The following is a 14315-nucleotide window of genomic DNA, read 5'->3' as shown; positions in this document are numbered from 1 at the left end:
TTCCTCTGCATAATAAAGCTCATTCTCTGTTTCTTTTTTTTTTCTCGCTAAGACTTTGGTTGAAGTTTGCTCAATGTGAAATGTGCTAATCCTCTCCTGTGTGACTCTGGCTTGTCTGTTTGTTTTTTTGCCATATCCAAGAGCCGCCTTATTGAATTAGTCAAATGAAGTCAGCCTGTCATCATGGGGGCAGGTGACTGAGGAACAGGAAGATCTCACTCAAAGCCATCCAGAAGGAGAAACAGCCGGGAGCGTCGCGCTTTTTCATCTGCAGCTGTAAGTATCATCCTGTGATATATTTTAATTTCAGCTTGGTGTAATTATGCTCTTCATTTAATGACTGTCAGAGCCTGTGTTTGACGATGGCTCAGATGATGATAATCCTATTAAAAGTTGCATTTTGTACTTCAACAAAAGAGTCTCTTTTAAGGATTCATTATCCATGTACGCACATGATGCAGGCCACCACAACGTGTTTGTGCAGGAGTTTCTTGTGCTAAAACGAGGGCAGAGATGCATTGAAAAGCCAAGTTGAGATCCGTTTATAATAACCTGGCTTGATTTGTGTGCAGGCAAGTTCTTCCTCGAGTGCCGTCACACTCACTTTCTCAGCACCTGAACACGTATCAGAAAAAAAAAAGTGTTGTCATTTCAGAATTCCACGAGAAGTAAAAAGAATAAATCCGTCTCAGCGTATTAAATGTCTTTGCAGTTTAAAGGTCCTTCTCTGGGCTTGTATTAGTGTGAATTCCATGTCAACTGGGGGTCCAAAGAAGAGTGACATGACTCAGAGTTAGAAAGAGAAAAAACAAAGTCGGCACTGGGAGGGATTTAATGGCTCGTAGACTCAAAGTCACAAGTCTCTGATAAAAAGGCATGAGAGCCACATGCACTGGGAGCCTTCACGAAGCAACTGATGTCACGTTGCAGTCACGACGTACAAAGTTGTCAAGTTCAATTGAGACAAAGTTGAGGACGACGACCACATAGGAGCTGTAATACTCATGACAGAGGAAGAATCGGCAAGCGTGCACCTTTTCTCTCCCCCCATTTTTGTTGTTTTTGAAGTTCGTTTGGGCTCTCGTACTTGTGCAGCAGCAAAGTGTGTAAGTTTAACCGTTAATTTATTCAAATGAGGCATTTTACAATCGCATTCGGCTCTCTGAATCCCTGCCTAGACTTTGTGTTGCGAGTCCTTTCCCTGCTGTTGAATACTGAACAGAATTGCTGTGCTCAACTGAGCTGCTTGCGGAAAAGTTGCGTGTAGAACTATAACAAGGCCGAGGCTAATAATATCTGTTACATCCTTCATGGAGGGTCGGCCTTTGTCAAGGACATGCCGTTTGTGGCAACCACAACGGCACTTTGGTGTCACGCACATCCCCTTTAATCTGTGAGCATTGAAATAGTGATTTCTGTCAAGTTGTCAAGACCAACATTGAGTGCACGTTATCAATACCTCCCGGGGAGGCACGTGGTGGCTCAGACAGACGAGCCTGAAAGAAATAAAGTGTCACTCAACACCTCTCTGGCTTGAAATAGCTTCATAGGCAGCAAAGCATGACGGCACTCACGGGGGTGAAGAAGGTTCACCTTCTCTCTCGACCTTTCACCAAACAATTTGTTTTTGTTTTGTGATTTGATGTCCGCAGCAGCACCTGGTGCTCCGTGCCCGTTCAGTCACCCTTGTCTTTCAGGTGGTGATAGCGCGGATCCCACTGACCACAGTACTAAAAAGGGACCGTCGAGCTGAGTAATAATCTCCGCACTCATCAGGTCGCAGGACAAACAATGTAGTTGGTGCGCCTGAGCGCTTTGCTTGTGACTTGGATTACAGCTGCACGTCTCTTTATTGAGCCTGTAACCAACACAGCTGTAAACATGCAGGCGGTTCGGTGCCTAGTCTCAGAAACAGTAATCCCTCCTGCTACCCACCCTGGGGAGGGATGATGCCTCACTAAACACGGCGCCTCCGATGATCCCTGTTTTTGTCAGAACTCGGGGGTGAACAAGGGACATGGCCGACGTGCGGTTCGGAACCTGACCATGTCGTTTGACCTTGGCACCCTGGTGGCCAACTTCTTATCTCACTTGTCTTGTTTCCCTTTTGGCCTCCTGACTCACTGGCAGCAGCCGGAGCGGCTTTAATTATAGCTGCCGCAGCGGCATTCCTGGACACACAGAATAAGCGAGGACAGACAGAAGTCCCATGGGGGAAGTGTGAGGAGCGGAAGATTAATCACAAACAGAGGGAGATTTCGACTGTTAAGTAGAGACATCGCGGCCTTCTCGCCCTGATTTCCTTTCCTTTTATTTCTTGAGATGATAAAGTTGTTCACCTGGATTTTCATCAGGCCACTCCTGACATTTATGCCTCTGTTTTATCAAGGCTGCCACACAGCGACAGTCATGGGTCAAAAGCTGGAGAAGCCGTCAGAAATGGATGGAGATCAGTCTGGCCAAGTCGGAGGGACAGAGCGGCCAGCGGCGACGGAACAAGATGAGAATGGACAGGAGGACAATGGCAGCTTCGGTGAGCTGAATGTCAGCAGCCAGGCCACTGGGAAAACGGGGCTGCACACACTCCAGGAGGCACGTACAGATCCCCAAATTGGGCAGCCAATCAGGCCCCAGGGTCAGCGAGACACGAGGAGAGAGCCAGGAGGCGGAGTGAGGGAGAGCCAGAGTGTTGGTGGAACTGGCGGGCAGACACAAACTATCCCAAGTCCAGAGGAGACCAGACCAACTCCAACCAAGAGGCGGAACCCTGAGAACAAGGCTGCAGCCTGTGGTGGGACTGTGGCAATGGAGGAGCAGGGTGGCCAGAAGCACACAGGGCTCGACGGTCAAGGGAAAGGTGCCAGGTGCGATCCCAACACAGAGGAAGACTTTGTTATGCTCGACGATGGCGACAAGACCTCGGTGTCATCCGGAGGGCAGATCAACGTGGTGTTTGAAGCCAGGACGCCGGTGGGAAACCCCCAGTCTCACACGGCACGACGATTGAAGGAACCCTCTAGGAATGTCCCCCAACAATATGCCACCAAAGCCACCAGCAGAGGAGGGAACGCTGACGTGCCCTCGGCCATGGCCGGCAGCCTGGAAGTACAAGGTAAAAGAAGTTTACCCATAGCGGCAGAGGGGGAGACTGCCCAGCGTGTGGCTGAAGTGACAGGCGGCAGGTGCCGGCTAAAAGCAGCCAGTTATGTTGGAGCCGCCAGCAGCAGAACAAGTGGGGAGGCAGAGAAGGAGCAGAACCTGAGAGCTGTTTCTGATTCCGTTATGGAGAGGCAGGAAACGCTAGTAGAGCGGTCCCCTCAGATCAAGATAGCCAGTGCTAATAGAACAGGTCCTGTGAGTCTGCCCAGCCAGGACAACAGCCAGGGGTTGAGCAGGGAAACTGAAAGTGACCCCCCTGAGTGTCTAAGTTCAGGAATAGTCTTGGAGCGCTGCGAGCCGCTCCCCCGTCCTTCTCTTTTGGGGCGCCGAGATGGTGAGATCCAGAGAGAGATTGCGTGCTTAAAGAGGGAGAGCGAGCTTGTGTGCTACTCTGCTGTGGTTGCCCCTCAACCTCTCGCCCACTGGTTGCCTGAGAGGGACGCGCCTGAAGTGAGCCAGGGCAAGGAGATGGACGCCACTTCCGACTCCTGCGGTTTGAAAGAGGCTGTGGAGTTGAGAGAGAAGCCCAGAGTGAAAGGCCCGCCGCCGCCTGTGCCCAAAAAGCCCAAAAACCCGTTTGTGAAACTCAAAACGGCTCAATTGATGTCCGGCGATGTGAAGAGAAGAGGCAAAGATCACCTCCGGTCCGAGGAGCGCGTCAGGAGGAGGCACACCTTTCATTTTAAAGAGGACGCGCCATGGCTCGCCGCCAGGAACCAGGACATGTGCACGCTGTGGGACGAAAGAGGGGCGTACGTGGCACCGAGCGGCAGGCGACCTCTGTCAGTGGACCTGAGCCCCTGGGAACACGGCTCGCTCGAGTGCATGGACGACCAGTATGGAGACATGATTGATTTTGACTACTGCGCACGCATGGGGAAACTGTCCCCCGATGTGGAGCTCCAAGATCTGGACATGATGCAGAGGAGAATATTTTTCGAGAGACGCTCCCGGTTCAGGAGCTCAGCGCCACAGCCACCGCCTGTTGCGAGAAAGCCGCCAAATCCCTTTGCATCAACGGAGACTCTGCACCTACCCGAGTCTGTGCCGGACAACGACGTTCTCAGAACGAACCCCGAACTTTGTTCAGAGAGAAGAGAAATTCCTCCAGCGGTTCAGTCCGAAAGGCTCAGCCCAAAAGCAGACATCCGTAGTAGCCGGCGTAACAACCGCGAGAACGTTGCAGACTGCAGAGCCAGCAAGGACGAGGAAAGCAGCGGTGAGGTAAGCTCATACAAACCAGTGGCGGAAATTGTCAAAGAGAAAAATCAGCTGCAGAGGAATCAAGGTCGAGTTAAACCTGACGCGGACAAAGCTCAAGTTCGGGTGACGGAGCAGAGCTCAAGTGTGAGGGTATCCCAGATGAAGAATGCCTTCGACGTCCCGAAGAAGTCCAGAGAGCGGCAGGCAGAAATTCAGTCATCCCCAAAAAAAGGTAAGAACCTCAGAGAGGTCATAGACAATCACAGCCATGCGGTTCGGCAGGAAAACACGCAACATGTTTCAGCTTCATGTGACAGAGGACGTAAGCAGAGATCCGTGAGATCTATTGGCTTACCATAACAATGCTTGAACTGTAAAGTATAGTCATGTAAAGGGCAGAGTGGTCCTAGCTCAGCATAGTTCTGCTAAACAACTAATTCCCAGATTTAGAGTTTCTAAAGAGAAGTTCTCAAATTTGAGTGGCGTTTCAATGAACGTTGATGAAAATGATAGTGTTGTGAAAAACTGTTGGAACATAAACTTGATAAGAAGGATGATGCCGCAGAAAGAACAGCAGGCACTAGGACTTCAGCTCCAACCTCAGGAGTGCACATATCCCCTCAAACAGCATGCGCTCATACTAGGGAAGCCAAAAAAGAGGGGAGGAGGGGGCTGTTACTTGGGGATCTTACCAAATTCTGATGACGTCGGCTCTGAATGCATTTCAGACTACAGTGGGTGGGCAGGGTCGAAGTGGGACGGAAGGGGGGAGGGGAGAAGAGAGGAGGGACCATGATGGGGTAAAAGAAAAAAAATGTGAAAAGATGCTGATGGCAACGAGGCGAGGAAAATTCGCATTTTTGCACATCTGCGCAACAACAAAAGCGACTTCAACGAGCCGCTTCAAAGGCAGAATAGCGCAGGAAGTTGCTGCATCCATCCGTTTCTCCCTCTTCTGCAGACCCTCGTCCAACCCCATTCACAGCTACAGCCGATTCTGATTTTTTTTTTTTCTCTCTCTCTCTCTCTCTCTCTCTCTCCCCTCTGTGTGCGCATGTGCAGTAGCCGCTCGTCAACGTTTCCCATCGAATTCAATAACGATGAGAGTAGACGGCTGCTAGTCTTACCGCAGGTGAGCAGCAGACGGGGGATGCTCTGCGTGCCATTCGGCATTCTCGAACGCCATTCGATTGCAAGCTGCCGGACCCCGACCGCGTTCCCTGCGACCAGGCGAGGGGGAAATATAAAAGCACAGCGGCTCGCCTCCTCTCCTCCTTTCTTCCGCGGAGACAAGGGATACTATTGAGCACCGTCCTGCGGGATAAGGGCGCGCCTAAATTGCCACATTCATGTGTTGTGATTGATCAGCCCCGTGCTTTCATCAGAATCTCGCATAGATTTAGGAGGTAAGAACGCCTGGCTGGGCTGGGGGGCAGAAAATTGTCTATTTGCACTGTTTATTTTGCGTGTGACCGTCTGTGTCGAGGCCCGTGCATCAGCAGCATCCGTGTATGGCTTGCTGGGTTGGGGTTGGGAATGGGTGCAGCCTTAAGCCCGTTTGGTGAAAATATCTGCACTTGCGTCAGCTGGCGGCGGTCCACCGCGGCTACGGGCTAGCGGCTAGGCTAGCATGCTAGCGTCGCTGATGAGTGGCTTCGGATGCCATAAGTCGCACGCAAGTCCGCGTGGCGCGGTCTTTTAATTGAACACACACGCTCACACTAGGGCGTACGCAACTGAGGGGACGCGACAAACGAAGCACGTATGTGTGAATAAAACGTCCCTCGTTCGCTTCGTCGGAGGAGGCGGCGCCGCTTCTGAGAGGGTGCTCAGAATGGGGGACCATCCCCGGCACAGCTGCCGAGCTGCGGCAGAGCACCGGTCCATCTCCGCCTTGTTCACACTCTAATATCATACTTAATTTTTTAATCCTAAATGCCTGTATAAATGTTAATTACGACCAATTGGAATAAATTATTGATTTTGATTTAATTAATGGACTCTAGCATCTGGGTCGTCCTCACCAAAATAATCTCCAGACTTCGCCCAGCCCCTTGTTTCACCAGTGGCTGTGCACCGTCAGCTAGCGCCGGGGCTAACTAGCCTCAGCGTTTATTCTAAAATAAATGAATAAAGTAAACTGTTGTAGTGAAGCCAATAGTGATGGCTGCTGACTATGTAAAGATCCTGCCGGGATTCTTGTTTCATTTTCTTTTTTTTCTTCCTCTACACGTAAACCTCCTCAGCTAATTGATGAACGGGATTGAGCTAAAGAAAAGGGCTAGTTAGCGACCATTGTTGTCAGGCTAGCATTGTTGCAGATCTTTCCACCTCCATTCTGAATAAAGACAGACTGCATGTTTAGCTTTAATGTCATATGCTAATTGGTTTTGTCTGTGTTCAGCGTCTTCAGTACATTGGTGCCCGCTTTGGCTGCATCATTCAAGCAGAAATGGGAACCAAACTCTCTGTGATGCTGCAAAATGTGTGATTTTTATCTTAAAATCAAAGCATCCGCCACGTTACCTTTGTAAAGTAACGTGTTCGGGCACCGACAGAACAACACGCCGTGAGAGCTGCTTTGCCGGGCCTTCTGCCACTGTGGTCACTATAATGACGCTGATGTGGTTAAGGGGCAGTGAGCCGAATGGGTTTAAATGTGTACATGGTATCAACTGGAGCCTGCAGGGGTGGAAGCGTTCCACTTTGTCAAATGTACATTTGCCTTGGAGGTAGCCGAGTCTTGAATGGAGCTCCAACACCGGCCTTGGGAACACTGTGTTCTGGTCAGGCGTAAAGAGTCGGGCAGCCCTGCAGCGACGTGATCACAGTTTGACAGCTCTACAAGACATTGTGCTACCGATTGGCCGCATGCCTGGAGACTCGCTGACTGATCAGATTTGTACCATCAGGTTTCATTTGACATCATTTTTATCAGAAGAGAGGCCATGCAAGCGTACTGTACTACACATGTACTTCATATCACATGCCCATCAGCAATACAAATGTATATTCCCAAGATGAAATTCAGAATTTTAAATTACATTTAAAATTTTTAGTATTCAATTTCTACTCAGGAATTAAGAAAAGACATTTCTTGACTATCACGCTTCCTTTATAAAAAAAAAAAATTCCCCCTCTTTCAAAATGTGCAACAGAATTTAGAAGCAGGTGGTGCGACATGACGACAGAGCTGAGTGTAACCAAAAGATGAAAAGGATTGCCTGCATAATGACCCAACGTGTCTCGTCAAACTGTCATCTTAATTACAGTATTAGATTCTCTGCTTAATTACGAAGCAGATCTCTCGCTAGAAGGGTATGAAAATTGGTACTTGGGTAGCAGCAAAGCGTGGTGAGGGTATGTCAAGTTTTTCAATCTTGGACACGGAACAGGTTCAAAACCTTCCTGTCGTGGCCAAAATGCCTGCAGCTATTTATTTTTTTTCTTTTCTTCCTTTTTTTTTGTTTTACAACAAGAGGAAGTAAGAAATGAGAGCCAGAGAGGAATAAGGGAAAGGTGAAGCTGCTTTCAGTTTCCACATCATGATCATTAAGGGCGGATCCACCAGTGAGCCCATTTCTGGGATGCTGGAGTGGCTGCAGGCTGTCTGCTGTCTGCTGTGTGCTCGCAGGAGATGATGTGGTAAAAATAAAATGGTGCCACACAGACATTTTTCACAAATGCATAGCCAGATTTTCCTCTGCCATACGCGGAAGGTTAGTAGTTTTAAAGGTTCCATATCCAGTAAATCAGATCCATATAGACAATGTATTTCCAGACTCTCCAGATATGAGAAAAGTACTTTTCTCATATGTTTATATACTTATATATATTATATATTCTCATATCTTTTCTCAAAATGCTTATTTCGCTTGCTCCTTGACAACTCTCAATTTTCACTCTGCAGCAAGTTGCAGACGTCAAACTGCTCCTACAAATTCCTTCCCGTCTCCTGCAAAGACTTGTTCTGGCTCCTTGTTAAAATGTTGTTTGATTCCCTCGCGAAAACCAAAATCGGAAGGACCTGGCATTTGTTAGAAATTAGTCATCCCGCAGCGACACATCCAGACAATTCTCGCTTCGCCACAGTCACACCGCCCATTCGTTTTTTTCTCCCACTCTGGCAGATATGTTGCGGCGAGTTGTGCGACAGAGCAAGTTCCGCCACGTCTTCGGCCAGGCGTTGAGGAACGACCAGTGCTACGATGACATCCGCGTGTCCCGGGTCACATGGGACAGCTCCTTCTGTGCCGTCAACCCCAAGTTTGTGGCCATCATCATCGACGCCAGCGGGGGAGGGGCCTTTCTTGTCCTCCCCTTACAAAAAGTGAGTCACACACACACACACTGGGCCCTTTTAATAATCCACTGAAAGCCCGGCACATGACTCAGAGGTCAGAGACGCACATCTTGCGGTATCATGTTGCAAAGCAACATGTATGAAGCATGAAGTCGATCAGTGCGACGGTCTCGCTCGGCTCGCTGCGTGTCCTTCAGTGGACGCTCTGTGACCCGTCCTGCCGGCCCCGCAGGCTCATATCGGTAGTGATAATCAATGTTTGACTCCTGCCCCATTGTAACGGCATCCGACGCTCAGTGCAACGATTCAACACATGATACCGGCGAACCCGCTCCCACTCGGCCCCTTTATTCTTCTTTATCTGATGTCTGAAAAGCCCTCACTTCCTAACCAGTAACGTGTCTTCCGGCAGAGCGGCCGCATAGACAAGTGCTACCCCACGGTGTGCGGACACACGGGCCCCGTGTTGGACGTCGACTGGTGTCCTCACAATGACCTGGTCATCGCCAGCGGCTCCGAAGACTGCACGGTCATGGTAAGGAACAGCCTTCGTCCCTGGAAGGGTGTCGCGGTTTGTCTGAAATAATCACGCCAACCCAACTTACATCTGTTGCTCCGGTTCACTGTTTTCTTCCCATCATCGTTGCTGCGGTCCAGGTGTGGCAAATCCCTGAGAACGGCCTGGAGAACCCACTCTCGGAGCCCGTGGTTGTGTTGGAGGGCCACTCCAAGAGAGTCGGCATCGTGTCCTGGCACCCCACGGCTCGCAACGTCCTCCTCAGTGCAGGTGTGTGTGGTGTGCGTCTGTCGGTGTCTGCGCTATGTTATCCATTTTAGTTAGAGATGCAAATTATTGATTAATTCATTAATCGTTAGTTGATTGACCTTATCGATCGATTAACGATTAATTGATAAGCGTCAATTTGTTCTGAGAACCTAAATTTCACAATGAAAAATGTGTAAGGAACACCTTAAATAATGCTGAAGGTCCAATGTGACCCATTTTTACATTAGAGAACAGTAAAAACACCCGAAACATTTATCCTCAGACTTTAAGTTGACTTCTAATGGGTCATATGTCAATGTTTTTTTGTTTTTTTAAAAAAAAAAGTTGTTTAAAAGTAACTTGTTCTCGGTATACTATGACCTTTACAGTATCTACAGGTGAATTGCCACTACACTTATCATTTTATAATCACTTATAATGATATTAACTACCCATGTAAAACATGTTCAATTAATTGCAACAAATTTAATCGATTAAATTCTTAGTTGACAATTAATCGATAATCGATAATAATTGTTAACATCCCTACTTTTAGTTATGATCTGCCGTTCATCATCCGCTGCGCACGGCTGAACTCTAAATCTGACCTTTTATCTCACCCACCAGCTTCTGTTGCATTATCTGGCAGGAAGTACCCTAAAATAAACCCGCGGACCGCCGTCCACGGCCTGTGTCCTTTTTTTAGGCTGCGACAACCAGATCGTCATCTGGAACGTGGGCACGGGCGAGGCCATGATCAACCTGGAGGACATGCACCCCGACGTTATCTTTAGCGTCAGCTGGAGCCGCAACGGCGCCCTGCTCTGCACCGCCTGCAAGGACAAGAAGGTCCGCGTCATCGACCCCCGCAAGAGGAAGGTCGTGGCGGTACGTCGGGGAAACTCAACAAGGGGGGATTTGGAGCTGCCGTGCTTTGCGTGCGCCGCAGTCTTTCCGTGAGCATCCGGCTGTGGTGGGCCGCCCCCGTCTGACTGACTGTGTGTGTGTGTATGTGTGTCCCTCTCTGCAGGAGAAGGACAAAGCTCACGAGGGAGCCCGGCCGATGAGGGCCATCTTTTTAGCAGACGGAAACATCTTCACCACCGGCTTCAGCCGCATGAGCGAGCGCCAGCTAGCCTTGTGGAAAAGTGTACGTCACGTAAACATCGAGTGTTGAGGGTTTCTTTTATTACCCTCCGCATTGCTGAGGTCAAACAATCTCTGGTTTAAAGATCATATGAAATAATTTTCCCCCCTCTTAGTCATGTCGAACCAAAGTTGATTAAAAATCCCAGTTTGTCGGTGGCTTTACAGCGAAGATCCACACGGGGGCAGTGTGCAGTCAAGGAGGCGCTCTCGTCCACGGGACCAATTGATGGTGATCTTCTTCTTCCTTTGTTTTGTGCCTCCAGGACAACATGGACGAGCCGATTTGCGTCCAAGAGATGGACTCCAGTAACGGCATCCTGCTGCCGTTCTACGACCCCGACACCAACGTTGTCTACCTTTGTGGAAAGGTGAGCCGCCAAGTTTTTTTTTTTTGTTGAAGCAAAGTTTCAGCCGAAAGACTCAGACTTTGAGATGCCGTTGGTTTTCCCTCCCCTCAGGGTGACAGCAGCATCCGGTACTTTGAGATCACCGACGAGGCGCCGTTTGTCCACTACCTCAACACCTTCTCCACCAAGGAGCCCCAGAGAGGGATGGGATACATGCCCAAACGAGGCCTGGACGTCAACAAGTGTGAAATTGCAAGGTGTTTTTTTTCATTTGGGTTTTCTTTTCTCCGCTGTGACTCGTGATCTTTTCAATCCCCCGTGAGTTCCGTCTCGCTTGACGCTGGGCTGCACATGGGCAGGCAAATAACAGAGGGATTTTCTAGAAAACGTAGGAAGTGGTTTGAAAGTTAAATTGCTTTGGTTAAAAGTTTCAGAGAGAAATTGATCGAGTCTAACCCTGCAGTATTTGAGTCAGGGATTGTATAACAGATATTCTTGTGTGTTAGGCAACGAGTACTAACTTGTTTCTGCGCCAGTTTAAAACTTTTTTTTTTTTTTAATCAAGATTAACCACTAGATGGTGCTAAGCACTGATTCTGTGGCGATGTTGGTCAGCCCAGCAAAGAAATTGTGAGATCGGCACTGAGATGGCGAGTTCAAACGTAGGAAACGCAAAGAAAGAAGTTGCAGTGATTTTTATATTGCAGTCATGTTGTCCGGAGTCAATGTTCCCAGTAATGACTTGCTGTTTTATAGTGGGCTTTTTTCCGAGCTGCTTTACTCCCCTTTAAAACAAGTCGACTATTTAAAAACATGTAAATTGTACAACGCATACAAGTCTAGAAACTCTTTGTTTCTTTCACTCACATGTACTGTAGCACCTTCTGTACTGAACTTGTGTTGATGTGAATGTGCGCTGCAGGTTCTACAAATTACATGAGAGAAAATGCGAACCAATCATCATGACGGTCCCTCGCAAGGTACAGCTGTCGCATCACATGATCAACATGCTGCTGATCAACAGAGCTTCCTGGCTGTAAACACTGATCCTGTGCTCCTCCCCCTCAGTCGGACCTGTTCCAGGACGACCTGTACCCGGACACAGCCGGTCCCGACCCGGCTCTGGAGGCGGAGGAGTGGTTCGCGGGGAAAAACGGAGGCCCCATCCTGATCTCGCTCAAGGACGGCTACGTGTCCACCAAGAACCGCGACCTCAAAGTGGTCAAGGCCAACGTCCTGGAGACCAAACTGGCTCCCAAAGCCGAGCCCCCGCCCACCGTGCCCAAGCACGTCCCGCCGCAGCCCTCGGCAGTGAGCGCAAACGTAAGAGAGTGTCTCGCTTCCCGCTGCACCGCTCATCACTTTTCTCACTGTGTCCTCTAGGAGAACCCCCCCCAACCCCCCACCCCACCCCAAAATAAAAAAAAAAAAGTTTTTTTGCTGACTCCCCATCATCCGTGCTCATTATTACGGCTGGAATGATTTAGGAAAGCTGGGGATCAGCACATAGTTTGTTCTCTGGATCAGCAGAGGGAAAATAAGTAACTGCCCAACTGTCGACCGACTGCAACATCAAGCAGTAGATGGATATGATTCCCAGCTGTCTGCAGTCCTAAAACATAGTGATGTCATAATTAATATATATGCTATATAAGCCCTATGTAGTGTATTATATAAGATACTCGCTTCTAACCAATGTTGCAAGCTTCCTACTTTGCATCGTCAAGGTCCGCTTTTCATAGTCCTCCTCTCAACACTGTTGATCACCCCAAGGAGCCGTATACTTAGCCCTCTGTTTACAGCAGGGGTGGGCCAACCTTTTGACTGGTGGGCCACAAGGGGTTCTGACATTTGATCGAGGGGGCCGGACCAGGAGCAGATGGATGTTTTGATGACCCACCATGTAGAAAACACTGGGTTTAATATCTATTGAAAATGAACCAAAGCAAAGTTGCAACAAAATATGTGCCTTTGGAGCCCCACAGTATTTAGCTCTTTATTGAAATGACTCTGAAAATGCTGGAAAAAAATGGATGAAATACAACTGTTTTATTGCTTACTCACTATTGATTATTAATTTCTTCAAGTTCGGCGGGCCCAGTTAAAAAGCTTAACGGGCCACATATGGCCCCCCGGGCCGTAGTTTGCCCATCCTTGGTTTACAGCCTCCTGCTGGGTGGGCGAGGGAAGTGCGGCTGTGAGGGGTGTCGCCGTGCGCCATTGTTCACTGTGGTTCTGCTCCCTCCGCTCAGAAAATGGAAGACAAGCTGGAGGAGGTGCTGCGGGAGTTCAAGTCACTCAGGGACCGCGTCATCCTGCAGGACCGTCGGATCGCCAGACTGGAGGACCAGGTGGCCAAGGTGGCGCTGTGAGGAGGGCGCAGCCGCCGAACGTCCTCCTGAAGATTCGGCCCGGTCGAGTTGGGCGTCGCCGCCTGCGGTGAGGCCCAGCCCACATTCCAAAAAAAACAAAAAAAACCCACCAAACTTGATTTCTCTTCTTTCCTCTACATCCAGTCTCACTCGTCGTCCTGTCACGAAAAGGAAAAAAAAAAAAAAGTCTCGCAGCTCATGTTCACTTTTGAAGGAAAGAGTTTTTTTTTTTTGTTTTTTGGTTGTCGAAGGAAAAGTCTTAACCTTTTTTTCTTTTATCTTTTTCAAGAAAAACTTGTGGTTAAACATTCTCATGTCAAGAAAACTGTATGTAGCATCAGTATTTCCATTGTTTTTTTGTTTTTAAATGTGTTGCCAAATATGAATTGTGCGTTTTTTTTCGTGCACTGCTTTTACATTTTCTTTTCTCTCCTCTTGTTATACATTCCAGTCACAAACTGGTAGATTGTTTTTAGTCAAACTGGAATCATTTGTTTGTTTGTTTGTTTGTTTCTCAGACAAGCTGTTGTTAATCCGTTAGGCTGTTAAACATACTCTCCTCGGAAAACCGTTTCCGCGCTCATTGATCGAAAAATTTTATGAATGTGGAAGAATTTTTTTGCTGGATTCTTCGTTGCATTTCCTGTTTCTTCGGGGCTTGAAATTTATCATCGGGGGTTTTATCGGAGGAGGGGAGGGGTGGGACGGGGGCGGGGCTTGCATCTCTCTCTCTCTCTCTGGTGTAACTGTTGTGCAAAAGCGTAGTGGTGCCTCTGGTCACTGTCCGGGCTGGAACTCCACGCCAGACCTCTGCTGGCGTTGGGGAGGGACCACTCACCCGGCTCGTGTCTCACCGACCCCCTGACAAACAGTTCTGTGCACATAATAAAGATTTTACACATTAAAAACCCTCAAAACGGCCTCTTGCGTCTCTTTCCAGGTCCTGAAATTGTAACTAACAAACAATCAGAAAGTGAGCGACAAAGGTCAAGGTGAACTTCCCCCACATGCACAGC

At 48.7% G+C, this 14315-nt stretch overlaps 1 protein-coding gene across 3 annotated transcripts; it reads left to right on the top strand.

The window, feature by feature from the left end:
- Positions 1-2394: 2394 nt before the first annotated feature.
- Positions 2395-14216, top strand: coro1cb (coronin, actin binding protein, 1Cb). Of its 3 annotated transcripts, none has more exons than XM_076045005.1 (11): positions 2395-4594; positions 8493-8692; positions 9078-9200; positions 9323-9452; positions 10138-10319; positions 10462-10581; positions 10844-10948; positions 11039-11184; positions 11850-11907; positions 11996-12250; positions 13180-14216. In XM_076045005.1, the coding sequence occupies exons 1-11, from the start codon at positions 2410-2412 to the stop codon at positions 13297-13299; spliced, it is 3624 nt and encodes a 1207-aa protein (XP_075901120.1). In that variant the 5' UTR covers positions 2395-2409; the 3' UTR covers positions 13300-14216. The 3 variants fall into 3 exon arrangements, with proteins under 3 accessions (XP_075901120.1, XP_075901122.1, XP_075901123.1); XM_076045007.1 differs by lacking the exon at positions 2395-4594 and adding an exon at positions 5425-5768; XM_076045008.1 differs by lacking the exon at positions 2395-4594 and adding an exon at positions 6010-6124.
- The last annotated feature ends 99 nt before the right edge of the window (positions 14217-14315 follow it).

This window comes from Nelusetta ayraudi, unplaced genomic scaffold (genome assembly GCF_046127955.1).
Source record: "Nelusetta ayraudi isolate G7.1 ecotype Tasmania unplaced genomic scaffold, CSIRO-AGI_Nayr_v1 ptg000083l, whole genome shotgun sequence".
Classification (NCBI taxonomy): domain Eukaryota; kingdom Metazoa; phylum Chordata; class Actinopteri; order Tetraodontiformes; family Monacanthidae; genus Nelusetta; species Nelusetta ayraudi.
The sequence above is the reverse complement of the archived record's forward strand: the minus strand, read 5'-3'. Positions and strand labels throughout refer to the sequence as shown.